At 44.3% G+C, this 27,767-nt stretch overlaps 2 protein-coding genes and 1 pseudogene across 3 annotated transcripts; 2 read left to right on the forward strand and 1 right to left on the reverse strand.

Annotated features, from left to right (window-relative positions):
- Positions 1–15,896: 15,896 nt before the first annotated feature.
- LOC103640768 (ribonuclease H2 subunit A) lies at positions 15,897–20,035 on the forward strand. Of its 2 annotated transcripts, none has more exons than XM_008664255.4 (9): positions 15,897–16,467; positions 17,241–17,341; positions 17,604–17,675; positions 18,581–18,704; positions 18,779–18,866; positions 18,968–19,105; positions 19,188–19,275; positions 19,363–19,483; positions 19,608–20,035. In XM_008664255.4, exons 2-9 carry the CDS (start codon positions 17,260–17,262, stop codon positions 19,786–19,788), a joined length of 894 nt encoding a protein of 297 aa, XP_008662477.1. In that variant the 5' UTR covers positions 15,897–16,467; positions 17,241–17,259; the 3' UTR covers positions 19,789–20,035. The 2 variants fall into 2 exon arrangements, with proteins under 2 accessions (XP_008662477.1, XP_008662476.1); XM_008664254.4 differs by having other exon boundaries at positions 15,974–16,467; positions 17,228–17,341.
- Positions 20,036–22,938: 2,903 nt separating this feature from the next.
- Positions 22,939–23,090, reverse strand: LOC111590436 (uncharacterized; annotated as a pseudogene).
- Positions 23,091–23,966: 876 nt separating this feature from the next.
- Positions 23,967–24,912, forward strand: LOC107457594 (OJ000126_13.10 protein). Its single transcript, NM_001321611.1, has one exon. The coding sequence runs from the start codon at positions 24,178–24,180 to the stop codon at positions 24,685–24,687; it is 510 nt and encodes a 169-aa protein (NP_001308540.1). The 5' UTR covers positions 23,967–24,177; the 3' UTR covers positions 24,688–24,912.
- The last annotated feature ends 2,855 nt before the right edge of the window (positions 24,913–27,767 follow it).

A 27,767-nucleotide genomic window follows, 5' to 3' on the forward strand; every position in this document is an offset into this window, starting at 1 on the left:
GGGTCCGCCTTCTTTGCTCCACCTCCCCTGAAGCGGCCATGGTGGGAATCTCACAGATACCTCCCTCCAACCCATTGCTTACCGCAACAGCCCCTGCTCAAGACAGCGGCACCGCTGGCATCTCCATCCAGCGGCAGGTACGTTTCCAAGAGGGAGCGTGCTCTCCTGCCTTCATCGCAGGCACATGTAGAATCCGGATCACCGCTGCCTCCGCTGACGGGAGTGGAGTTTGATTGCACAGGTGAGCTTTCTGGCCCCTCGTTGCAGCAGATTTAAAGATGCTGATTATCCTAGTATAAAATTCATCCTGGGTTGCTGATTAGCTGCTCTCATGGGAAGACACCAGCTTCACCAAACTGCTGGCTAGGTTCAGGATAGTTTTGTGTGATCGGTTCTGACATACATTGATTTTTCAATAGTATAGTGGATCCCAGGATGAATTTAATCGTCCATGATTAGATATCTGAAATGGTTTTAACTGTTTGAAGAACAACGTTCTGGGGCCTTGCATAAAGGCTGATAAGAAACTTGTTTCATATTTTTTGTATGAAGGCTGATAAGAAACTTGTTTCATATTTTTTGTATGTGAGAAAACCGAAATGCTTTGTTTCAAGAGTCCTGTTTTCTGTTATCATGATGATTTCACGAGGAACTAGGGATTGGCATATTTTTAGTTTTTTTATATGTTGCTCGAGCAAACCATTTTCTACCCTCTGTATTTTCTACCCAAATGTAGGAGCTGATATTTTGCATTCCTTGCGATGCCAACCGAAGCCTGAACGACCTCAGGCTCTAAACTACCGTGGAATTTGCTAACAATGTGCTCACTAGAGCAGAAAGCAGATTCTAAGGCGACAGTAGAGACTTCTTGTTGTTGTACGACATTTGAATGCAAGCCTGAACGACCTCAGGCTCTAAACTACTGCGGAATTTGCTAACAATGCGCCCACTAGAGCTGAAAGCAGATTCTGAGACGACAGTAGAGACTTCTTGTTGTTGTACGACATTTGAATGCAAAGTGTGGACACAACGACTCGATGAAATCAACAAAGAATTCATGTTCAACCATCTTAAAGGGGTAGTCATGCATAATGATGGCCTTATAGAATTTAGTTAGGCTTTCTTAAGGATCAAACTTGAAATTTTGAATAACTGTGCTATTACCTGCACCACTCTGAAGATGCAATTCTTGTTGCCCTCTAGTTAATTGGTGCTTTGCTTTCATATGATTTTAGAAGACAGTTGTGCCCTTTGAGAACTTACCACGAGTTTTGAATGAGCACTTCTTGCATTTTGCCCAAACTTCCTTCTAACGTTGCCATTATCTCCCTTTTTCCACTATGGACTTGGTGAAGTGCTCCCAAGCCTCCAATGTGTCCTTTTTCTCTCTCATTTTCTTTGCAGCAGGCTCTAATGGTTCCTCGACATTTTTATCAACATGAATAACAAGTGCTAAGCCTCCACCACCAACAACTGTTGTGGGATTTGTAGACGTTTCTTTCATCACAGTAGGTAGTGATGGCTTCGGTGCTGATTGACCAGTACCAACCGGTGTTCCATGAGAGGCAGGTGATGCGTCCGTGCTTGCACAAACACTACCACTTCCAGAAGCCATCCTATTCCAAACAACGAATGAAATGATCTGAGCAGAGAAAATAATCTGGAGATCAAATTCTTGGTTCACACGCAACTAATATACAAACCAACATAAGAAAGCATATTGTGTTAATTAAAATGGGGGAAATAAGGACTACACTTGCCAGGTGCTTGTGATGGTGGCGAACCGGCGATGTAGCGCAACGCCGACATGATGGCCTGATGGGTGACGAGGAAGGTTGCTGTGTTGGCGAAGCTCCTGCGGGGACACAACTTGACGTTGTAAGAGAAATTTGGAATCATGCCATTATGAAACTTGGGTTTCGCCCAAATGCCATTATGTACAAGGTCTTCGCTAGTTCACCATTCTCACGCGCTGTTTACAGACAAAATGCCATTGAAGAGCTATTTGATACATCAACAGAGAAAAGATCACCTGCTTGGACTTTTTTGCCCCTCTTCGAAATCAGAACGTGGCCAAACAGACGAGACAGCATTGCACTTGGCTGTTGCGCCCAGGATGCAAACTTCTGAAACGCCAGCCTTCTCACACGCCAACCTGCAAACTTCTCCTCTCCCAGGTTTGATATATTCTCTAGGCAACAACGTAACAGCAAGAAATAGGTGTTAAAAAAAGAACATGGTACCAGGTTTCCCCAACCGTGCCCAGGTTTCTCAAACCGATGACAGCAGAAAGCACAAGAAAAAGATCACTGCAACTTAACAAGGTTTTAGATAACAATAACATAACAAGTTTTAAGATAACATCACACGTCCAAATATAGTCTAACTTGGACAGCATAACAAGGTTTACATCCTCTTCAGCTTCCTTGGTGTGATCTTCTTCGATAGGATTTTCTTAGGAGTTGTAGACTTGGGAGGTGACTGAACTTGGACAGCAACTTCAAGATGGACAACACCTTCAACATGGGGAACAACAACTCCTACTTCATGGACAGCAGCTTCCACTTGGGGAAAAACAGTTTCTTCAACATGGACAGCAGCTTCAGCATCATTTTCTGATCTTTGTCGGCTTTTAGGAACTTTGGCATTCTCCCCATATTTTGTTGTATTCATGCGAGGCTTTCTCTTCCTACAAGTTGAACAAAACAGTGAGAAAAAAATTAAAGTGCAGCTTGTAGCTAGTTTGGAGCTTCATCACCCACCTTTTCTTTGTTCCGTTTAATGGGCACTTGTAGCTAGTTTCACCATGACCTAATTCTCCGCATCTTTTGCACTTTCTTTTGCCTCTTATCATTTTCTTTTTCCCCTTTTCAGACTGGCATGCAGCCTCCATGTCAGCCTCTACGACTGCTTCCTTGTCAGCTTCTTTGCCTTTTTCTGTAGCTAATTTTTTCCCCTTGCTGTTCCCACCTTCCAAACAACTCTTAATTCTCAGTTTTTTATACCTTCCTCTACCTCTCTTGTCAAGTGGTGCACCAACCACATAAGGCAGATCCACATGTGGCCATTGAGACCTATCTGGCAGTGGCTCAATTATTCTCTTATATGCATTTTTGAACCTCTGTACTGAGTAGTACTCATGCACAAAATCCTCCAATTCCACATCCACACTCTCTTGTGCTGTAATCAGGGCCAATGCATGTGGGCAAGGTTTGCCGGTGTGCTGCCACTCGAGGCATGTACACTCATGCAAATATGACTTTACTACATGCCTGTTATGTGTGTTTGTGCTGTCCTCAACTTGTGCAGAGAAGTAGCCAGCCTTTGTCACAGATAGATGCCCTAGGCCTCTAGTCCTTGCCTTTAGCTGTTGTAAAACTGCAGGCAAGATCTTGCCAGTAAGCTTGTCTCCAATTCTTCTCCTTTTTTCCCACAACACCATAATCCTCTCTCTACACTTGTCAGCAAGCTCAACAACAGGAAGATCCTTCCAATCTTTAATCCAGTTGTTGAATACTTCAGCTAGATTATTGGTGACATAATCACACTTGATGGCGGGGTTAAACTCACTCCTCCTCCATTTAAGATTGTGGTAAGTATCTAGCCATTTCTTCACATCTGGGGAAGCTTCCACAATTTGATTGAAAAAGTACTGTGAAACTTCTAGCCTATATGCCCTAGCTGTAGGGTACATCTTAGAGAATATATCACCTCCAAACCTCTTAATGAAATTCTGCATGAGATGCCTAAAGCATTCCCTTTGGTCAGCCTGAGGAAACACATGCTTAACTGCCTTTTCTAACCCTTTGCAAGCATCTGTGCAAACAGCAAGCAAAGAAAGATCTCCTATTGCCTTTTTTAGTTGGCTCATGAACCATACCCAATTGTCATCAGTTTCACTATCTATGAATCCAAATGCAAGTGGATACATCCAATTGTGACCATCAATAGCCGTGGCTGCAGCCATATGCCCATTCCATCTACCGTTTAGTGCAGTAGAGTCTATGCTAAGGTATGGCCTACATCCCTCTAAGAATCCTTCAATGCAAGGGCCTAGTGCACAAAAAAATCTGTGGAAGTATATCTTGCCATCTACCTCCTTAATGTCAATCTCAATGACACTGCCTGGAGATCGAGTCAACACCTCTGCCCTCCAATTGAATAGCATCTGAAAACTATCTTCCCAGCTGCCATGTAACTCTCTTAGAGCCAATTGCCTCCCTTTCCAAACCGTGTCATAGTGAATTTCACACTTATATTTCTCCTCCAACCTTTTTCGCAGCTCCTTTGTGCCCATGTTTGACTCCTTCTTGAGGTGATGGAAAGCCTTTGATGCTACCCAAGCACTAGTAGGTGTTGTGCTCTTCCTTCTAGCACTGGAAGTACAATTGTGTGCCTCAATTAAGACCGTTACCTTCAAAGGGGAACCTCAGTCAGTAATCATGTAAACAATATCATATGAAAAATAAGAAAGGTACATATAAACAAGCCTAGGCTCAAAAGACTATACCATAACAGTATTCCCATCAGGCTGTCTACGTCCCACAATATGCCAAGGGCAACCTTCTCCTTTGCAATAACCAATAAATCGACTTGGGTCAGTTTTATAGATGTTTAGCTCAAACTCTTCGTTGATAGTGAACTGTCTAACAGCTAGCCTGAAGTCACGCATGCTGGGGTACACTGTTCCAATATCCATACAAGGTTTGTCTGGGTCATGCACCATCACCCTTTCTCCTGGAATTTCATCAGTAATAGGGATGGCTGCTCCAAGAGTTTCATCTTCACAATAACTATCATTGCCACCACTAGTAGGTCCATTCTCATGCCTCTTAAAAGCTTCAGCCGCTTTCTCAGCAGCTTCATCCTCAGCCCTCAACCCAATCAACTCATACATTTTATCATCGTCAACGATTTCTATCCTACCTTCCTCATCTTGGTTCTCAACAATTTGTAGGGCATCCCAGTCAATAACAGGTCCAGAGTGAGAACCAGAATGTACTACCGTTGCTAAGCTAAGCGGGGTCTCATCATCAAGGCTGAAAATATCAAATAAAAAATAGATTCAAAGGGGACAAGGTTAGGGATAATACACTGCTCTATTCTCCACGCAGCTCGATTCCAAAAAAGTTAGTACATGTAGAAGCATACCCGTACATACAATCATTCCAACTGTACTCCATCTAGCCACTGTCCCCAACTGTACGCGAGATTTCAATGTAACCTAGGGTTACAGAGATGTACTGTAATTTGTTGAAGTGAATGAAAAAATGCAAAAAGAAATTACTGGGCAACGGTGGTGTCCTAAATATACTCACCTATGATGTGCTGCGTCGTTGTCCTGGGATGGAGACTTCTGAGCACAGCGTCGATCTGAACGGCGCGGCAGACTTCTGAGTTCTGAGCACAGCGGCGGTGGCGAAACACTGAGCAGAGCGACGGTAATGGAGGAATAGCGAGTGGGGGAGAGGAGGAGCACCAATCTCAGCGGCGGCGGGGGAGGAGGAGCAGATCGAACGGGAGGAGCGGCGGCGGTGGAAGAGGAGCGGGAGACTCGACACACACGCTCGAGCCGTCGAGTGAACGGGAGATCTCCACGAACGGTGTCAGCCACGTTCTGATTTCGAAGAGGGGCAAAAAAGTCCAAGCAGGTGATCTTTTCTCTGTTGATGTATCGAATAGCTCTTCAATGGCATTTTGTCTGCAAACAGCGTGTGAGAATGGTGAACTAGCGAAGACCTTGTACATAATGGCATTTGGGCGAAACCCAAGTTTCATAATGGCATGATTCCAAATTTCTCACGTTGTAACGACTGCGAAGGTCAAGAAGATGATGTGTTGAGGTGGATGTGGTGACACCTGTTGGCCGTCACCCGCCACCGTATGGTTGTCTTGTCTGCTAGTAAGCTGCCCAGCCGCCACATGATAGTCGCCTAGAGGGGGGGGGTGAATAGGGCGAAACTGAAATTTACAAATATAAACACAACTACAAGCCGGGGTTAGCGTTAGTAATAATAAATGAGTCCGCAAGAGAGGGCGCAAAACAAATCGCAAGCAAATAAGGAGAGTGACACGCGGATTTGTTTTACCGAGGTTCGGTTCTTGCAAACCTACTCCCCGTTGAGGAGGCCACAAAGGCCGGGTCTCTTTCAACCCTTCCCTCTCTCAAACGGTCCCTCGGACCGAATGAGCTTTCCTTCTTCTCAATCAACCGGGAACAAAACTTCCCCGCAAGGGCCACCACACAATCGGTGCCTCTTGCCTTGGTTACAATTGAGTGTTGATCACAAGAGCACAAGAGAAAGAAAGAATGCGATCCAAGCGCAAGAGCTCAAAAGAACACGGCAAATCTCTCTCGCTAGTCACTAAAGGCTTGAGTGGAATTGGAGAGGATTTTATCTCTTTGTATGTGTCTAGAATTGAATGCCTAGCTCTTGTAAGTGGTTGAGAAGTGGAAAACTTGGATGACAATGAATGTGGGGTGGTTGGGGTATTTATAGCCCCAACCACCAAACTTGACCGTTGGCTGGAGGCTTCTGTTCGATGGCGCACCGGACAGTCCGGTGCACACCGGACAGTCCGGTGCCCCTGCCACGTCATCACTGCCGTTGGATTCTAGCCGTTGGAGCTTCTGACTTGTGGGCCCGCCTGGGTGTCCGGTGCACACCGGACATGTACTGTTTGATGTCTGGTGCACCGATATGGGCGATTCTGACTTCTGCGCGCGCTGCGCGCGCATTTAATGCACCGCAGGGAGCCGTTGGCGCCGCAGGGAGCCGTTGCTCCGCTGGCACACCGGACAGTCCGGTGCACACCGGACAGTCCGGTGAATTATAGCGGAGCGGCTGCCGCGCGAACCCGAGACTGGCGAGTTCAGGAGGCCGAGCTTCCTTGGAGCACCGGACATGTCCGGTGCACACCGGACAGTCCGGTGAATTATAGCGCGCCGGCTTCCGAGAAATCCCGAGGGTGAAGAGTTTGAGTCTGAGTCCCCTGGTGCACCGGACAGGTACTGTTCACTGTCCGGTGGCACACCGGACAGTCCGGTGCGCCAGACCAGGGGTGCCCTCGGTTGCCCCTTTGCTCCTTTATTGAATCCAAAACTTGGTCTTTTTATTGGCTGAGTGTGAACCTTTTACACCTGTATAATCTATACACTTGGGCAAACTAGTTAGTCCAAAGATTTGTGTTGGGCAATTCAACCACCAAAATTATATAGGAACTAGGTGTAAGCCTAATTCCCTTTCAATCTCCCCCTTTTTGGTGATTGATGCCAACACAAACCAAAGCAAATATAGAAGTGCATAATTGAACTAGTTTGCATAATGTAAGTGTAAAGGTTGCTTGGAATTGAGCCAGTAAAACTACTTACAAGATATGCATGGAATGTTTCTTTCTTATATAACATTTTGGACCACGTTTGCACCACATGTTTTGTTTTTGCAAATACTTTTTGTAAATCCATTTCAAAGATCTTTTGCAAATAGTCAAAGGTATATGAATAAGAGTTTGCAAAGCATTTTCAAGATTTGAAATTGTCTCCCCCTATTTCAAATGCTTTTCCTTTGACTAAACAAAACTCCCCCTAAAATAGATCCACCTCTTAGTGTTCAAGAGGGTTTTGATATACCATTTTTGAAATATTACTTTCTCCCCCTTTTGAACACAATAGGATACCAAATGATAAAGACTTTTGGAAAGCACTAAGTTTTTGAATTTGGTGGTGGTGGTGCGGTCCTTTTGCTTTGGGCTCATTTCTCCCCCTTTTTGGCATGAATCGCCAAAAACGGAATCATTAGAGCCCTCAAAGTGCAATCTTCCCCTTTGGTCATAAATAAGTGAGTTAAGATTATACCAAAGATGAAGTCCTTTTGCGTTTGAGCTTTTACTCTCTCCCCCAAGGATGAAGTCCTTTTCCTTGATGCTCATTTCTCCCCCAAAGAAGAGAGAGCTGCTCGGAGTGGTGGCGAAGTATGAGTTACGGAGTGGAAGCCTTTGTTTTCGCCGAAGACTCCAATTCCCTTTCAATATACCTATGACTTGGTTTGAAATAAACTTGAAAACACATTAGTCATAGCATATAAAAGAGATATGATCAAAGGTATTCAAAAGTGCTATGTGTGCAAGCTTAGCAAAAGAAATTTCTAGAATCAAGAATATTGAGCTCATGCCTAAGTCTGGTAAAAGATTGTTCATCAAGTGGCTTGGTAAAGATATCGGCTAATTGATCTTTAGTATTAATGTAAGAAATCTCGATATCCCCCTTTTGTTGGTGATCCCTAAGAAAATGATACCGAATGGCTATGTGCTTAGTGCGGCTATGCTCGACGGGATTGTCGGCCATTTTAATTGCACTCTCATTATCACATAGCAAAGGGACTTTGGTTAATTTGTAGCCGTAGTCCCGCAGGGTTTGCCTCATCCAAAGCAATTGCGCGCAACAATGTCCTGCGGCAATGTACTCGGCTTCGGCGGTGGAAAGAGCGACCGAATTTTGCTTCTTTGAAGCCCAAGACACCAAGGATCTTCCCAAGAACTGGCAAGTCCCCGATGTGCTCTTCCTATTGATTTTGCACCCCGCCCAGTCGGCATCCGAATAACCAATTAAATCAAATGTGGATCCCCTAGGGTACCAAAGCCCAAACTTAGGAGTATAAGCCAAATATCTCAAGATTCGTTTTACGGCCGTAAGGTGTGATTCCTTAGGGTCGGATTGGAATCTTGCACACATGCAAACGGAAAGCATAATGTCCGGTCGAGATGCACATAAATAAAGCAATGAACCAATCATCGACCGGTATACCTTTTGATCCACGGACTTACCTCCCGTGTCGAGGTCGAGATGCCCATTAGTTCCCATGGGTGTCTTGATGGGTTTGGCATCCTTCATCCCAAACTTAGCAAGAATGTCTTGAGTGTACTTCGTTTGGCTAATGAAGGTGCCCTCTCGGAGTTGCTTGACTTGGAATCCCAGAAAATATTTCAACTCCCCCATCATCGACATCTCGAATTTCTGTGTCATGATCCTACTAAACTCTTCACATGTAGACTCGTTAGTAGACCCAAATATAATATCATCAACATAAATTTGGCATACAAACAAGTCATTTTCAAGAGTTTTAGTAAAGAGTGTAGGATCGGCCTTGCCAACTTTGAAGCCATTAGCAATAAGGAAATCTCTTAGGCATTCATACCATGCTCTTGGGGCTTGCTTGAGCCCATAAAGCGCCTTAGAGAGCCTATAGACATGGTTAGGATACTCACTGTCTTCAAAGCCGGGAGGTTGCTCAACATAGACCTCTTCCTTGATTGGTCCATTGAGGAAGGCACTTTTCACGTCCATTTGATAAAGCTTAAAGCCATGGTAAGTAGCATAGGCTAATAATATGCGAATTGACTCAAGCCTAGCTACGGGTGCATAGGTTTCACCGAAATCCAAACCTTCGACTTGTGAATACCCTTTGGCCACGAGTCGAGCTTTGTTCCTTGTCACCACACCATGCTCATCTTGCTTGTTGCGGAAGACCCATTTGGTTCCTACAACATTTTGGTTAGGACGTGGAACTAAATGCCATACCTCGTTCCTCGTGAAATTGTTGAGCTCCTCTTGCATCGCCACCACCCAATCCGAATCTTGGAGAGCTTCCTCTACCCTGTGTGGCTCAATGGAGGAAACAAAAGAGTAATGTTCACAAAAATGAGCAACCCGAGATCGAGTAGTTACCCCCTTATGAATGTCGCCGAGGATGGTGTCGACGGGGTGATCTCGTTGGATTGCTTGGTGGACTCTTGGGTGTGGCGGTCTTGGTTCTTCCTCATCATCCTTTTCTTGATCATTTGTATCTCCCCCTTGATCATTGCTATCATCTTGAGGTGGCTCGTCTTCTTGATTTTGCTCTTCATCATTTTGAGCTTCATCCTCATTTTGAGTTGGTGGAGATGCTTGCATGGAGGAGGATGGTTGATCTTGTGTACTTGGAGGCTCTTCGGATTCCTTAGGACACACATCCCCGATGGACATGTTCCTTAGCGTGATGCATGGAGCCTGTTCTTCACCTAACTCATCAAGATCAAATTGCTCGGTTAGGAGTTCATATGATGTCTTCTTGAGGATTCGGTGAAGATATAACCGGTTGATGGCGTAGCAGGCGGTGTTGACCGCTTCGGCCCAAAACCGGTCCGGTGTCTTGTACTCATCAAGCATGGTTCTTGCCATGTCCAATAGAGTTCGATTCTTCCTCTCCACTACACCATTTTGTTGTGGCGTGTAGGGAGAAGAGAACTCATGCTTGATGCCCTCCTCCTCAAGGAAGCTTTCAATTTGAGAGTTCTTGAACTCCGTCCCATTGTCGCTTCTTATTTTCTTGATCCTTAAGCCGAACTCATTTTGAGCCCGTCTCAAGAATCCTTTTAAAGTCTCTTGGGTTTGAGATTTTTCCTGTAAAAAGAATACCCAAGTGAAGCGAGAATAATCATCCACAATAACCAGACAGTACTTACTCCCGCCGATGCTTATGTAGGCGATCGGGCCGAATAGATCCATGTGTAGGAGCTCCAGTGGCCTGTCAGTCGTCATTATGTTCTTGTGTGGATGATGAGTGCCAACTTGCTTCCCTGCTTGGCATGCGCTACAAATCCTGTCTTTCTCAAAATGAACATTGGTTAGTCCTAAAATGTGCTCTCCCTTTAGAAGCTTATGAAGATTCTTCATCCCAACATGGGCTAGTCGGCGGTGCCAGAGCCAACCCATGTTAGTCTTAGCAATTAAACATGTGTCGAGCTCAGCTCTATCAAAATCTACTAAGTATAGCTGACCCTCTAACACACCCTTAAATGCTATTGAATCATCACTTCTTCTAAAGACAGTGACACCTATATCAGTAAAAAGACAGTTGTAGCCCATTTGACATAATTGGGAAACAGAAAGCAAGTTGTAATCTAATGAATCAACAAGAAAAACATTGGAAATGGAATGGTCTGGTGAAATAGCAATTTTACCCAAACCTTTGACCAACCCTTGATTTCCATCCCCAAATGTGATAGCTCGTTGGGGGTCTTTGTTTTTCTCATATGAGGAGAACATCCTTTTCTCCCCGGTCATGTGGTTTGTGCACCCGCTGTCGAGTATCCAACTTGAGCCCCCGGATGCATAAACCTACAAAACAAATTTAGTTCTTGACTTTAGGTACCCAAACTGTTTTGGGTCCTTTGGCATTAGATACAAGAACTTTGGGTACCCAAACACAAGTCTTGGAGCCCTTGTGTTTGCCCCCAACAAATTTGGCAACTACTTTGCCGGATTTGCTAGTAAGCACATAAGATGCATCAAAAGTTTTAAATGAAATGGCATGATCATTTGATGCATTAGGAATTTTCTTCTTAGGCAACTTGGCACGGGTTGGTTGCCTAGAACTAGATGTCTCACCCTTATACATGAAAGCATGGTTAGGGCCAGAGTGAGACTTCCTAGAATGAATCTTCTTAATTTTGCTCTCAGGATAGCCTGCAGGGTATAAAATGTAACCCTCATTATCCTGAGGCATGGGAGCTTTGCCCTTAACAAAGTTAGACAAGTTCTTAGGAGGGGCATTAAGTTTGACATTGTCTCCCCTTTGGAAGCCAATGCCATCCTTGATGCCAGGGCGTCTCCCATTATAAAGCATGCTACGAGCAAATTTAAATTTCTCATTTTCTAAGTTGTGCTCGGCAATTTTAGCATCTAGTTTAGCTATATGATCATTTTGTTTTTTAATTAAGGCTAGGTGATCATGGATAGCATCAACATTAATATCTCTACATCTAGTGCAAATAGAAACATGCTCAACATTAGATGTAGAGGGTTTGCAAGATTTAAGTTCTACAACCTTAGCATGCAACATTTCATTCTTAGTTCTAAGGTCGGAAATAGTAGCATTGCAAACATTAAAATCTTTAGCCTTAGCAATTAAATTTTCATTCTCTAATCTAAGGCTAGCAAGAGATGCATTCAATTCATCAATCTTAGCAAGCAAGTCAACGTTATCATCTCTAAGATTGGTAATTGAAACGTTACAAACATGTGAATCAACCTTAGCATTTAAAGTAGCATTTTCATTTCTAAGGTTGTCAATCATCTCACGGCAAGTGCTTAGCTCACTAGACATTTTTTCACATTTTTCAACTTGTAGAGCGTAAGCATTTTTAACCTTAACATGTTTCTTATTCTCCTTGATTAGGAAGTCCTCTTGGGAGTCCAAGAGATCATCCTTTTCATGGATGGCACTAATTAGTTCATTTAATTTTTCCTTTTGTTCCATGTTAAGGTTAGCAAAAAGAATGCGCAAGTTATCCTCCTCATTTTTATCATCATCCTCATCACTAGATGTTTCATATTTAGTGGAGGACCTTGATTTTACCTTCTTTTTGCCGTCCTTGGCCATGAGACACTTGTGGCCGACGTTGGGGAAGAGAAGGCCTTTGGTGACGGCGATGTTGGCGGCGTCCTCGTCGTCGGAGGAGTCGCTTGAGCTTTCATCGGAATCCCACTCCCGACAAACATGAGCATCGCCGCCCTTCTTCTTGTAGTATTTCTTCTTTTCCTTTCTTCTTCCCTTCTTGTCGTCGCCCCTGTCACTGTCACTAGACATAGGACATTTTGCAATAAAGTGACCGGGCTTACCACACTTGTAGCAAACCTTCTTGGAACGAGGTTTGTAGTCCTTCCCCTTTCGTTGCTTGAGGATTTGCCTAAAGCTTTTGATGATTAGGGCCATTTCCTCATTGTCGAGCTTGGAGGCGTCAATTGGTTGTCTACTTGGTGTAGACTCCTCCTTCTTCTCCTCCGTTGCCTTAAAGGCCACCGGTTGCGCCTCGGATGTGGAAGGCTCGTCAAGCTCGTTGATCTTCTTGGAGCCCTTAATCATGCATTCAAAACTAACAAAATTCCCGATGACTTCCTCGGGGGCCATTAGTGGATATCTTGGATTACCACGAATTAATTGAACTTGTGTGGGGTTAAGGAAAATAAGAGCTCTTAGAATAACCTTAACCACTTCGTGGTCATCCCATTTTGTGCTCCCGAGGTTGCGCACTTGGTTCACCAAGGTCTTGAGCCGGTTGTACATGTCTTGTGGCTCCTCCCCTTGGCGAAGACGGAAGCGACCGAGCTCCCCCTCGATCGTTTCCCGCTTGGTGATCTTGGTGAGTTCATCACCTTCGTGCGCCGTCTTGAGAAGATCCCAAATCTCTTTGGCGTTCTTCAACCCTTGTACTTTGTTGTATTCTTCCTTGCTTAGAGAGGCAAGGAGGATGGTTGCGGCTTGGGAGTTGAAGTGCTCGATTTGGGCCACTTCGTCCGTGTCATAGTCCTCATCCCCTATTGATGGTACCTGTACACCATACTCAACAACATCCCATATTCTTTTGTGGAGAGAGGTTAGATGAAATCGCATCAAATTACTCCACATAGCATAATCTTCACCATTAAAAGTTGGTGGTTTGCCTAATGGGACGGAAAGTAAGGGTGTATGTTTAGGAATGCGAGGGTAGCGTAGGGGGATCTTACTATACTTCTTGCGCTCTTGGCGCTTAGAAGTGACGGAGGGCGCATCGGAGTCGGAGGTAGAAGTTGATGAAGTGTCGGTCTCGTAGTAGACCACCTTCCTCATCCTCTTGTGCTTATCGCCTTTCCGATGCGGCTTGTGGGAAGAAGATTTTTCCTTCTTCTCTTTGTGGTGAGAAGAGGATTTCTTCTCCTTCCCTTTGTTGGAGGAGCTCTTCTTCTTCTCCCTCCTTTTGGTGCGAGACTCTTCCGATGAAGTGCTCCCGTAGCTTGTAGTGGGTTTTTCGCCGGTCTCCATCTCCTTCTTGGCGTGATCTCCCGACATCACTTCGAGCGGTTAGGCTCTAATGAAGCACCGGGCTCTGATACCAATTGATAGTCGCCTAGAGGGGGGGTGAATAGGGCGAAACTGAAATTTACAAATATAAACACAACTACAAGCCGGGGTTAGCGTTAGTAATAATAAATGAGTCCGCAAGAGAGGGCGCAAAACAAATCGCAAGCAAATAAGGAGAGTGACACGCGGATTTGTTTTACCGAGGTTCGGTTCTTGCAAACCTACTCCCCGTTGAGGAGGCCACAAAGGCCGGGTCTCTTTCAACCCTTCCCTCTCTCAAACGGTCCCTCGGACCGAATGAGCTTTCCTTCTTCTCAATCAACCGGGAACAAAACTTCCCCGCAAGGGCCACCACACAATCGGTGCCTCTTGCCTTGGTTACAATTGAGTGTTGATCACAAGAGCACAAGAGAAAGAAAGAATGCGATCCAAGCGCAAGAGCTCAAAAGAACACGGCAAATCTCTCTCGCTAGTCACTAAAGGCTTGAGTGGAATTGGAGAGGATTTTATCTCTTTGTATGTGTCTAGAATTGAATGCCTAGCTCTTGTAAGTGGTTGAGAAGTGGAAAACTTGGATGACAATGAATGTGGGGTGGTTGGGGTATTTATAGCCCCAACCACCAAACTTGACCGTTGGCTGGAGGCTTCTGTTCGATGGCGCACCGGACAGTCCGGTGCACACCGGACAGTCCGGTGCCCCTGCCACGTCATCACTGCCGTTGGATTCTAGCCGTTGGAGCTTCTAACTTGTGGGCCCGCCTGGGTGTCCGGTGCACACCGGACATGTACTGTTTGATGTCCGGTGCACCGATATGGGCGATTCTGACTTCTGCGCGCGCTGCGCGCGCATTTAATGCACCGCAGGGAGCCGTTGGCGCCGCAGGGAGCCGTTGCTCCGCTGGCACACCGGACAGTCCGGTGCACACCGGACAGTCCGGTGAATTATAGCGGAGCGGCTGCCGCGCGAACCCGAGACTGGCGAGTTCAGGAGGCCGAGCTTCCTTGGAGCACCGGACATGTCCGGTGCACACCGGACAGTCCGGTGAATTATAGCGCGCCGGCTTCCGAGAAATCCCGAGGGTGAAGAGTTTGAGTCTGAGTCCCCTGGTGCACCGGACAGGTACTGTTCACTGTCCGGTGGCACACCGGACAGTCCGGTGCGCCAGACCAGGGGTGCCCTCGGTTGCCCCTTTGCTCCTTTATTGAATCCAAAACTTGGTCTTTTTATTGGCTGAGTGTGAACCTTTTACACCTGTATAATCTATACACTTGGGCAAACTAGTTAGTCCAAAGATTTGTGTTGGGCAATTCAACCACCAAAATTATATAGGAACTAGGTGTAAGCCTAATTCCCTTTCACCACACGAGCTAGGTTATGGCTTGTCCGCCCACAAGCCGGACTGAGGCTATCCGCTCTCATGTAACCCTAAATTTCTACTCTAAAAGGAATATTTTATCCTGGTCAGTAAGATTCTCTACTCTATTCAACAATTCTCCGCGGTCACAATTACTCTATATATCTACTCTATACCAACTAGCATATATTATATTATATTTTCCCACACTATTCACAGCTCCACATTGCCACACTGCCACTGTGCCCGGCCCACTCCACCCAACAGGACTACGGTGAGGTGCATGGAGTGGACTCCACAAATGAGGTTTCTCTCACCTACTCTAACTTTAGCGTATGGCGTGAGGTGCATGGCTGCGGTAGCGCACCGTTTGTAGTACATGGCTGCGGACAGCCTGAAGACATAAGCAGGCAGGAGTCCTGCGCTGCTGGGCCATTGGCCTTGGAAACTTGGACATGGCCACATGGGTCTCGTGATTATGAGTGAGAGTTGAGTTAAGTTGAGACGTGGGCCTACTGATGAGAATGGATCAGTGGAGTTGATATATGGACTGAATAATTTCCAAATAGTTGGTCGGATAAATCCGAGAAATTTTTGGAATATTCGACGTCCGATGGATATCAGTCCTACTACATCCGGAATAAAAATATCCGTATCCAGATCCGAAATCGAAAAAACTGTGGTATCCTAAAAAAACTATCTAACCGAATAATTAGATCTTTCGGGATGCTCAGCCATGCAAACGGGGCTATTTGCTATCGGAATAATTAGAAGTTCTGTGGGTGGGACGAGCGGCGTTGAACTGTAGCGGAAGACCGATCCATTTTCACAAATTTCTCCTGTGGAAATGGCCAGTGGCGGAGCCCTTCGGCAGCCCATTGGCCCAGGTCTGCTCTGAGCCTCTGAGTGACCCCGAACCTAGGCGACGGCCGACGAGGCTTCCGCGGTCTGCTCGGGACTCCGCACCCGTCCGCGCCGCATCTGCCTCCAGGCGATTCGGCTCCCGGCCTCCGCGTCCGCACAGATCGCGCCGCCTCGCCACGCCGCCGCCTCCCGACTGCCCATCTGCCGCGGCCGCGCCCACCGCCCGACTGCCCGTCTGCCGCAGCCGCGCCCACCGCCCATCGCCCTCTGCTCCCGGCCACACCTGAGCGGCCGAGCCCGACAAGCGGCCGCGACATTGCCACACTCCTCCGCGACAAACAGTAGGACACCGCACGCATCACGACATCAGGGTAAGAACGATGATCACCCGTTTCTGCTTCTGTTTTCCTTCTGTGCATTAGACATTCGTTCGTCAGAGAAACCGGGGTGGGGGTTGGTGCTGCCGTTTGGAGTTTAGACCGAGTCACGGTTGCCGGTTCTCTCTCTGCCTGGGCGGCGGAGGATTTTGGCAACTCTGCAGGTTGAACACGTATTAGGGAACAGAACTTTATGGCAGCCAACGAGATCATTGAGCTCTTCTGTGAGTATGGCAAAGGTTTTGTTTCTGCTGCAGTTGACTTGCGCCCAGATTTGTAAGCATCAACGATTCTTCGATGCAACTAATGCCCGTTCTTCTTCACTCTGAACTTTTGATCCCCTTTTGAAGCTGAATGAGAAGCTGTCAGTTAAGAAGCCTTCTGGTCAAATTAAGTTGAAAGTTCTAAAGGGTATATCAAAAGAGCATCAAATTGTTTGGGATACCACTAAGAGTGAGCAGGAGCTTTTGAAAGTTGACCTCCTGAAGAGTTGATTATATGCGCTGCTGAACCTCTATTGTGCTGAGATCAAAGCTTGTCAATTCTAGTATTAAAGATTAGCGTCGCTGGTTTTACATTAAAATTAGAAATATATACTCAATATTTACATTTTCATCTTATTATAAAATTAGTGGAAGCACTGGTAGAGTAGATTTTTGGAAGCATGGTTAGTATTACATATTCCCTTGAAATTATTAGTCTATACTTGATTTGAGATTTTAAGTTAACTTTAGAAGTTTATAATGGTACCCAGGCTTCGATTCCAGGCTGGCTCCACCACTGGAAATGGCGGCACTGGTGCCGGAGTGGGCTACCAAGGAGCCCTGCCTCATGGGGATCGATGAGGCTGGCCGTGGCCCTGTCCTCGGTAAATGCTTGCCTCTCTTGTGATTGGTTAATATCCATGTTGCTTCAAACTTTTTTGAGTATTGTTACTGTATTTTATGTATAAACGTTCAGTTGGCCAAAGTGAAATAGGATGAGCACTCATCCTATTTGTGCAATGTTGTTTGAAATTCTAGTTGGTTTCGACGCATTCCCCAGCAAAATGTCATGAGGAGGACGCTGATTTGCAGGTTTTGAGCAGAAATTGTCTTTCCAAAATTCATTTCCTGCTATTGCTCGTGCAGGTCCTATGGTGTATGGATGTGTGTACTGCGCGTGCTCTTACAATAACACTCTTGCGACTCTCAAATTCGCAGGTCTGCGTTACCCACATCTTCTTTCTTTATCTGCTTGTTGAAACCGATTTACTTGATTGTTGTGTTATTCGTGATGCACAGGCCAATACTCTCAGAGTAGTTTTAGTTCTACAGAGTACAGGCATGTACATGTAATTTAGTTTCAATTGTATACTAAATGATTATGTATTTATGTGACGGAGCCTGCGTTGGATAGATAAATCATCAGCTAGCTTCGAAGTTATAACAGATAACCTTTGATGCGATGATTTGCGATCTTTTTCAATCTGTGTTCATTCTTTAAGTAGATGCTGGCAGTAATTAAGCACTTTGGTTGATTTGGCATGATAGAAGCTAGTGTATATTTTAAAGGGTTGATGCATATGTTTATGAACTTCTGAAATTGTGAAGGACAAGCATGGGCACTGGCAGTAAGTAGGAACATTGAATATGTCTTGGCACATCATGATTTTCTCTTCTTTTCCTGACCAAAGGCTGGAGCTTTGTGTGACCAGTTGCAATCCTTCTCTTGTTTTCCTTGTTTGCAAATATTCTCTTCTCTAATCCCTTTTAGTGATCTCATGAGTTTAGGTGCTTCCATGTACATTAACCTTGTAGGCTTGTAGCAAACTATTAACCCTTATTTTTCAAGTTTTGTTAAGCCCGTCAACTTCTGACATCTTAGAGTTGAGTGTTGACACGTTTCCTGTTTATCTATGGCATATTTACATTTGCATGAATTTAATCGTTGGAGTGATAAATCTTAAATCTGTCCCTGTCCTGGTATAATTATGCTTACTATCTTGTGATGTTCCGGCAGCAGAGTCGGTTGGACATTGTTTCGGGCTACAGAAGAGTTCAATAGTAATTTTGCTACTAACACATAGACAAATAGCATAGCCTATTGATCTTGTCTTCTCGAACAGATTCAAAGACGTTGAAGGAAGAACAAAGAGAGGAGCTATTTGAAAGTTTAAAGGCCAATAGCTCTATTGGGTGGGAAGTGGATGTCATATGCCCAAAGGATCTATCTGCTAAAATGTTAAAAAGGTATGTCTGGCCTTTTTACTTATTGAAATTTGAACTTGGTCTTGTTATCTCAATTGACAGTTCCATTGTTTCAGGTCGAAAGTTAATCTGAATGAAATATCACATAACTCTGCCATGGGTCTTGTTAGAAAAGTTCTTGACATGGGAGTTCTACTGGCAGAAGTAAGAGCATATATTCTTGAGTTCAAAAGGATTTCTTGTTTGGCTGTCCTTATAAGGTTATTCACCACATTTGTTTAGTAACTATGTTCCTCCTTAAAAAGGTATATGTAGATACAGTGGGAGATCCTGAAAAGTACAGAACCAAGCTGACAGAAAAGTTTCCAGGGGTCAAATTTGTGGTTGCCAAAAAAGCTGATAGCCTTTACCCTGTTGTTAGTGGAGCAAGTATAGCTGCAAAGGTAATTTCTCGAGTCAAATTTCTTTGTGTCGGTCCTTTCTTATAGGCTTGCATAGTTGTAAAATTGTGATGTGCAACTGCAGGTCACTAGGGACAGAGCGTTGCGAAACTGGGTGTTTGATGAAACAGCTCTGAGTCTGCACATGAGAACTGGATCAGGATATCCAGGAGGTAACTGATTCGGTGATCCCTTGTTGTGAATTATTTTACCAAACTGTGTTCATATGACTGTCTCATTAAAGGGCATCAGTGGTGCAGACCCTGATACTAAGCAATGGTTAGAAGATCACAAGCATCCGGTATTTGGCTTCCCAACTTTGGTTCGTTTCAGTTGGGGAACTTGTAAGCCCTTCTTCAAGGACGCAGTTGATGTTACATGGTGTGCTCAATTTTTTTCAACCTTTGTGTGCCCAATAGTGAACAAATTTTATTACTGTGTTTTGTGAACTGCGAAACATGATTCTGATTGCTAGTATGATTTTGCCACATGGTATGATATGAAGGGAGTCTGATGAAGTTGATGAAGAAGGGACTGACAATGGAGGTGCCAAGCGACAAGTCAAGCTTTCAAGCCTAGGCTTCACTGGTTTCAAAAGGAAAACCGAGGATATCGAATCAAGCGGAAAAGGTCGTTGCAAATTCTTCCAGGCTCGCAAACTTGAGTTGGTCAGGAAGTTTCAGTGATGTGTCCTAATTTGGTAGTACGTACTTATATTTGTGGTAGCTGGAGTGTTTGGTTTAGTTTGTTGTAGAGCCTAATTTGAAACTGGTCTAAATTGGATGTTGAGATTGGAATGGGAAGATAATGATTTTCCCCACATTGCTACTTCTGCCATTTCCTACGTGCCGCAGTAGTTACTGGATGCTACTGCGAGTTTATTTGCTAAACTCGCTTTACTGTTTCTTTGCAATATTGACGGACGTTTATTTGGAGGATATTGTCTTATTGACTATTGAGTCACCAGTACCAGTTTGTGGGTTCGAATTCGAAGACATGCATGACAGATCAGGAGGCTGCAACGCTGCAATCATCACCTGATGAGCGCGCACGTTGCTTCGGAAGCCAATTGCAGAAAGAACACAAGGATTTTTCTATGCCAAAAATCAGGTAACGATCGATATATCTCTGGAAGGATTTTTTATTACAGTTTTTAACTTCCCCATTGACCTTTTCTCTGCCCACGTTGTCGGTGTTTGGATCAAAATGCTAAATTTTAGTGGGTGTTTGAATGCATAGAGCTAATAGTTAGTTGGCTAAAAAAATACTAGTGGAATTAGCTAGCTAACAAATAAATAGATAACTATTAACTAATTTACTAAAAATAGCTAATAGTTGAACTCAACTAATAGTTGAATTATTAGATAGAGTGTTTGGATGTCTCCAACTAATTTTAGCTATTAACTATTAGCTCTAGTGCATTCAAACATCCTAGTCTTTTTCACATTGGACATTTGATGCTAATTAAAAGTGTTAAATTGTAGTTTAATTATAAAATTAATTACATAGATAAATACTAAACGACATGATAAACTTATTAAACCTAATTAGTTTGTGGTTTGTCTATGTAAAGCTAGAGTAAACATTTACTAATCGTGTATTAATTATGCTTAACAAATTGTCTCGATGTTTAGTCTTTAGCTATGTAATTAGTTTTATAATTAGACTATATTTAATACTTGTAATAGACATTTAAACATCAGATGTGACACGGACTAAACTTTAATCTCTATAATCAAACGTCCATTAAACATTGTACAACAATCATACTTTTTACAGTTTACTAGAGTTTATAACACAGCCACAGTTTAACAGTTTACTTAAGTGATGCAACCCCTGTTTATTAAGCCCGTGGCACTCTTCACCAGGTTCTTTTCCCTAGGCGGAAATGACAAAGCACATCCCCATCCCTCACTGCGTTAAGCTGGTTCCATCTCCTATCACACATTCTATTTCAAATTTCACAATATAAACAATATTATATACATTATAAAATAGTGTTTTACAGAACCATATACACGATCTGCTGGCCATAGTCTAATAACATATATCTACCATCATATTAGCTATTATCAGATCTGTATCTGCCATTATCACTTTTCTCAAACCAACACAAAGCACACATATCCATTTCAAAACTTCACAAGTTGTTCACCAAAACACATGAAATTCAGTTCAACTCATGACATTCATCATGTGTAACAAAAATAAAGCACATGTTCAAATAAAAAGTAGCATATAATTATTCTTATGCTTCGGGACCACCACTTGGATGATTAGAGCTTTGGCCACTGTCACCACCAAGAGGAGTGTACGTGAAAAGGGACTCCACAAAAGCTGTTCTAGCTGGTTCAGTCCCAATACCACCCACATTTGGTGCCTATGTAAGAAGAATGCAAATATTCACAAGTCGAATACAAAATGTCCAAATCAGATGAATATCTCGAGAGTTACAAAATATACCTGGTCTCTGGGTGCAGATATATGTACGAGGGGTGTTAAGCTGGTGTCCATGCATCCTCGATCCCTACTTAATAGGCAAAAGTCATGTTTTTTTATCTCCTATAGCTACCAAATAACACATGGACATACAATAGGCTAAGTTTTATTATACTTATTAGAATGAGATGGCATACCTAAGCTGGTGTAGCTAGAAACGGGCTCTATTATGCCGGCGGTGGAAACTCTGGGAATGTTATATTTATGTCGTGTTGCTACATTGATGCCTATTAGACAAATGTGTTAATATTGTAGATGTTGTTTCCAATATATGAATTTAGAATTTGTATCAGTTAAACTTACTTGAAACATCGATTGTTGTTGTTGCATGCAAGCCAAGAAGTATTCCCTTTGTTGTCTCATCTCCTCGCGCAATCTCGCCAACTACAAATCCTACTTGATTGACCAACAAGAGACCGAGCTACGGGACGATGAACTCGTCCTCTATAATCTCACCTTAGGCGAGTCAATCACTCTATCAAAGAGTTTGTACCTACAAGTGTTTTGAAACGTGTGCTTAGTGCATGAACATGTTAGTAGCAATCATGTAATTCGAAAAGTTAGAGCTAACCGTCCATGTGTTTTGCCCCACCACTAACATGCACGGCTCATGGATCTCACGATGCATGTCGCCAATCGAAGTCGGAGCTATGACATCGAACCATCTTCTTCCCATATATCGTCTATACACTTTTTATAAACATACAAATGCAGAAATTTCGAGTATTTTGGGCTCAGTGGCACGTCGGGAGGAAGAAGATACATAAAGAAAATTAGTATGATGCTTGTACGTTGCAACGAGTGAGAGCTTAGTAAGCCGGGTGGGCATTTTAAAACCGAACCCGAACCCGAATAGACCGAATTGTTGGTCTATTCGGGTTTTCGGGTTCGGGTTCGGTTCCTATATGTGTTATATTTCGAGGTATGGGTTCGGGTTCGGTTCCTAACCTTTAAAACCCGAATAGACCGAATAATCCGAAATATAAAAAAGCTCTCAATATGTGATGATATTATTATACGATTTATGAAATTATTAGCTAGAAATAATGATATCATCTTAATGATAGTATATATATATATATCTTTGTATGCTAATTTTTAAAGTCACTTGTTGTAATAATAGTACTTTCAATTAATTATTTATTGTATATATTTTAACAAAATATACTAGTCTCTCTACAATTCGGGTCTATTCGGTGGACTGAATAGACCGAACCGAAACTGTGAGTCTATTCGGGTTCGGTTCCTAAAATATTTTTGAAAATTTCGGTTCTTATTTTTCAGAACCCGAAATTTCACAAACCCGAATAGACCGAACCGAATTACCCTAATAGACCGAATGCCTAGCCCTAGCCAGTGTAGTGGACTCCCACCAGAAAAAAACCCATAAAAATAAATTTAATATCAAAGTGAACATATAGTCTATATATCAAATACTAAACTGATAATAACAAATATTACACTTTATTTTAGCCAAAAGGTGAAAGATATGAGTTGAAAAGGAGTCTAGTCCCTTTTTTATAGCTCGCTCTTTACCTAGTGGGTGGTATCACGTGAGAGATAGCGTGTGACTTATGTCGTGTTGGACTAGGATGGTTTCTAGTAGGCAGAAAATAGAGTTACGTCCTAATATATTGGGTTTGAGTTTGTTTCTCATAGCCTATCTGTGGGTTAACAGTTCACTATTAGACGAGAATTGGAGGAGACAAAGAACATATGTGCTTTTGACACAGGACGAAATTGGTGTTTTAAGAAGCAGAGAAATCGAATGTTTTGGGCCTTGAAAACACTCAGGCGTGGTATAGACAAATTTTATAATTAAATGAAACGAACTAAAGCACAGTAGTAGATCATCACTTCCAGGGATTTAAAGTGATTTCTGTTAAGTAACCCTAGTTAGGGTTATGTGGGCAAATACCGGCTTTGTCCCTGAGGGGTCTCACATCTCTATATAAGGAACCTGTACACCCCTTCATATTACAGAGATCAGAAAGAGACCAGAGGTTCAACCCTATACCATGTGTTTTGTGTATTTCCTCTGTCGTGCTTATGGGAAGGGAGACGAGTCCTCTATAGCTTCTTGCGTCTCTACTGCTGACGGGAGGGAAGGGAGCGGATCTGGTGATCCGAGTAACATAGTTCTCAACAATTTCCTCTCGTTTCCCCTCCGCTCGACTCGTTGAATTGGTGAATTCGTTAGGACTCGTATTTTCCTTCGATCCATTCTTTGATTTAAATGGACTTTTCTTGGCTAGAACACGTTGGCCAAATCGTTTCAGCCCATGCACCACAGTCCACAATACACTTTTTTTTTTTGGTCAAAAAGGCCGAAGCAGCCGCAGCACGAGAATTTGATTCCGCAGAAGCAGAAGGGCCAAGATGCAAAACAGCGGAAAACAACTTGCCCTCCCTATAAGCCCAAAGCACCCGGTCCGCCACGGCGCCCGCCTCCCCTCGCCGGTGTCGCGTGTCCCTCGTTCGCGCACGCCCAGCCCGCCTCCACCTCTCATGCCGGAGCAGCACCGCATCGCCGGAGATCCGCCGTACTGGTGATCCCCGGAGCAGGAGCAGACGCAATGGACCGCATCATGATGTCCCGCCCACCCCTTCCCGCCCCGACCCATGCCGCTGCGGGCGCCGACGGTGACTTCCTCGAGCTCGACGTGCTCTGGCCCGCCTCCCCTTCCGCGGTAGGTCTCGGCCTCCTTGCCGCGCTCCCGGAGGATGAGGGCAAGAAGAAGAAGCGCGCCGCGGCCGGGGTCGGGGTCGGGGTCGGGGTCGGAGCCCCCGCCCGATCCGCCGCGCGCCCCGTCCCGGAGACCGTCGCAGCGTCCGCGATGGCGAGGTCGGCGCCGGTGCGGATACCGTCGGATCCCGCGCGGAGGGGGAGGTGGGCCCACGCCGGGGCGGGAGCTGGCGGCAGCGCGGAGGACGCCGGGGAGGCCTTGGTCCCCCCGCACGAGATCGTCGCGCGCCGCGCCGCCGCGCACAGCTCGGTGCTGGAGGGCGCCGGGAGGACGCTCAAGGGCCGCGACCTCCGCCGCGTCCGCAATGCCGTCCTGCGCCGCACCGGCTTCCTCGACTGAGGCGGAGGCGAGTCGTCACGTCGCTTTCGCGATAAAGTTTTGATCATGTTGTTTTCTCTTCGCGATTTTGTTTCCCGATGATGTGTTTCTGGTCCGGCTACTTTGATTCCTTCCCCTGCCGAGAGGGGGTTGGGAAAAAATGAGGTGAGTTGAGGTGAACGAGCGACGACGTAATTACCTTGCTGTGTTGTTTCATCACACATATATGGAAATTTTGGCCCTTATATTTGTTCCAATCCTTATGATGTGTGTTGACAAGTAATGATTACATGGACTAAGAGAGGTGGTTTGTTATAAATCATGCCTAGTTCTATGCTCTTCGTGTCTTGTTACTTGATAATAACACCTGAATCGGGAGCTTCTTGGAGTGATTTATGCACAAAGTGGATGTCAAAAACGCTAGTAGATTAATATCTGTAATTCTTAACTGGCCATCAATATCTGAAATTGTTGAATTTGGAAGGATACCATTATTTGCTTGGTTAATCTATCCTGGGATTCTGTTTAGTTCCGTTCTTGTATAATAGAAGGACAGACCTCTTTAATTACCCGGCCTCTGGCATTTGGTATTTCCCTTGTGATAATAACGTAGTAATTAAAGTAGGTATGTTTCTATAACCTATTTTCATTCCTAGCTTTTGATTTTGAAAATTCAGCCGAACAGCCGGTAGTATGCACTACCTCCGCCCTCGAATATTTATCATCCGCTAGTTCAATTTTGAACTAAAATGTGACAAATAAAAAAGAACAGAGGGAGTATCTTCGAGATGCCCCCCTCCCCTGGCTTTGTAGGGCATATCAAAATTGTCCATGCGGTGGTAAGTAATAATGTCAGGTAGTTCCATTCAGTTTTGTTCATGTCGAACATAGTCACACTAAAAGCTGGAAATGGATGGTATTTTTGTTTCAGACTTCATTTGTTAAGCATTGATCTTGTTCATACATAGATAAATAACTTCAAGATGAAATGTGATGAATTGACAGATATATGTACCTCTTTTAGAAATTACTCGCCTTAAAAAACGCATCATGAACACAAGAATAATCGGTAGTCCTTTTCAGCAATAGTTGTTTCAATCCTGCAAGGTCAAAAAGAAGAGTATGTTGATAGTGGAATAACTTTTTGTTGATTGAGAAGGGTTTCATACCCCTAATTTTATCCCCAGCATCCGTTGCCCTCGAATGCCTTTATTCAGGTACAAGGACCACCACTGTGGAACTCAGCAACTGCGGCGCTACTTATGAACTGGTCCCGTGATTCAAACACAGTTATGGGATTGCTCAGATTCAGAGTGTTTTTCAAACACAGTTATGGGATTGCTCAGAGTCCTTGGATTATCTCAATCATTATATACAGCTAACATGCATTTGCTGCCCGTGTCCTGTGCCATAAAACTGTTTGCCTGGCACATTTCAAAACCTTAGGCCAACTTAATAACGGACGGTAGTACAGTAACAAAAAGGCTGCTTGGGTTGTGAGGCATAAAAGTTGTTACCAGCGAGTACAATAGAGTTTCTGCTAGATTTCTGAAGACGACAAGTTGCCACCAGCAGATTATTGAGCGTCGTTGCATGACTCGTGCTGAGGCTCCTGGATAATATCTTTATGTGTTATTACTTATTGGCTAACGCTGGAGCAGAAGACTGTTCCAATCCAAGTTCCAACACGATGACGAGGTCACGCTGTAGCGGATGACTATTACAACACAATGACAAGGTAACGCTGTTGGAATTTAATTTGGTGGAATAGAATGGCCATCTTTAGTGGATACAGAAACAGAAATAAGCATGACAATCAACAACAGTGCTGAAGATTAAAACCAACAGCTCTTAGTACTTTGCTTGTTTGGCTGCTCTGCACTTGCCGCCTTCATAGATATAGATGCATTGCGAAATATATATAACCTATCTGGAGTGGGTTCAATTGCATGTTCTTCTTTCACGAATTACGACTGGGCATTTCAGTTCTCGGATACCATGATCACGGGAACAGTGTCGCAGAAAGCGACTCGGCCATTTAGACGCATTACATTACATTACAGCACTGTTAGGTTCGCTCATGCTTTGGTGGTTCATGGAACTGACGCCGACCTGAAAGTGACGCTGCCTTTGTGCTTGACCATTCACGGTCGCATTGCGAGATTTGGTCCACTACTAATCTGCCTCCCTATACTGGAGCCCGTCATGGTTGGGCAGCTACGCTTATCGGTTTCTTTGCCCTGTTGGCTTTACATTATGGACCCAACTGCTCTGAATATGCAACGCATCTTCCATGCAGTACTGGGATGACGACCTCCGAATTATTTGATGAGCGTGTTGTGTGTATGCGGTGTCCAGCTCATGGTTTTTAATTTTAATCTGAAAAATTGGTCCAGCTCATCCTCATCTCTTTGGACTCTGGTACAGAATAATGGGTAGCCTTGGATGCTTTTTCATCCTGTTACCACCAGAATTTAAAAAAAGGAACTTGGTGGAGGGGACCACGGCCCAGGCCCAGGCCCAATGAAATGGTTTGCTCATGCAATCCCGTAGATCTCCAACTTCCTGGTGTATTTTCTTTTTTTCCCTTCAACATGGCGATGATCTCACCTTCATCTTCACGAGATATGCTGCTTCGTAACCATGCGCCCCCATGGCCCATACCTTGGTGGTTGGTTGCGGGTGTGAGCCGTCTATGGCTCATGTGCTACGTGTGCACACAACTGACTGCGCTCAGCTTTCAAGTTTTTTTTTTTGTCTCCCACAATGTATTTTGTATTTGTAGTGAAGCTCCATTTACTGAGCGTCTGCTATACTGTATGATTGGTTGATTGCGACAATAATACCTCTAAAATGGTTACTCTTGCTGTATACTGTGATCTAGTGATGTCGATCACATGAACATGACGGTTAGTTTTTAAGATCGTCCGATTGTATCGATTCGGAATGAATGCTTTTGGAAGCGAAGAATGGAGATCATATGAGAATTCCTGGTCGGCGTAGCTTCATAAACGGCTTTCTGAGTTATTATAAGCTTTTATTTTTGTCCAAACAACCCTTTCAAACAGTTTTATGGGTGAAACTCATGTTTCATGCTCTCA

The sequence above is a fragment of the Zea mays genome, chromosome 10, assembly GCF_902167145.1.
Source record: "Zea mays cultivar B73 chromosome 10, Zm-B73-REFERENCE-NAM-5.0, whole genome shotgun sequence".
Classification (NCBI taxonomy): domain Eukaryota; kingdom Viridiplantae; phylum Streptophyta; class Magnoliopsida; order Poales; family Poaceae; genus Zea; species Zea mays.

What these genes read in the sequence shown, in the direction of transcription:
- LOC103640768 (XM_008664255.4), top strand. Translation starts at nt 17,260, where the DNA reads ATGGCGGCACTGGTGCCGGAGTGGGCTACCAAGGAGCCCTGCCTCATG. An exon ending in TGGCCGTGGCCCTGTCCTCG is followed by an intron (nt 17,342 to 17,603) that starts GTAAATGCTTGC and finishes TTGCTCGTGCAG; the next exon opens with GTCCTATGGTGTATGGATGT. An exon ending in TGGATCAGGATATCCAGGAG is followed by an intron (nt 19,276 to 19,362) that starts GTAACTGATTCG and finishes TCAGTGGTGCAG; the next exon opens with ACCCTGATACTAAGCAATGG.
- LOC107457594 (NM_001321611.1), top strand. Translation starts at nt 24,178, where the DNA reads ATGGACCGCATCATGATGTCCCGCCCACCCCTTCCCGCCCCGACCCAT.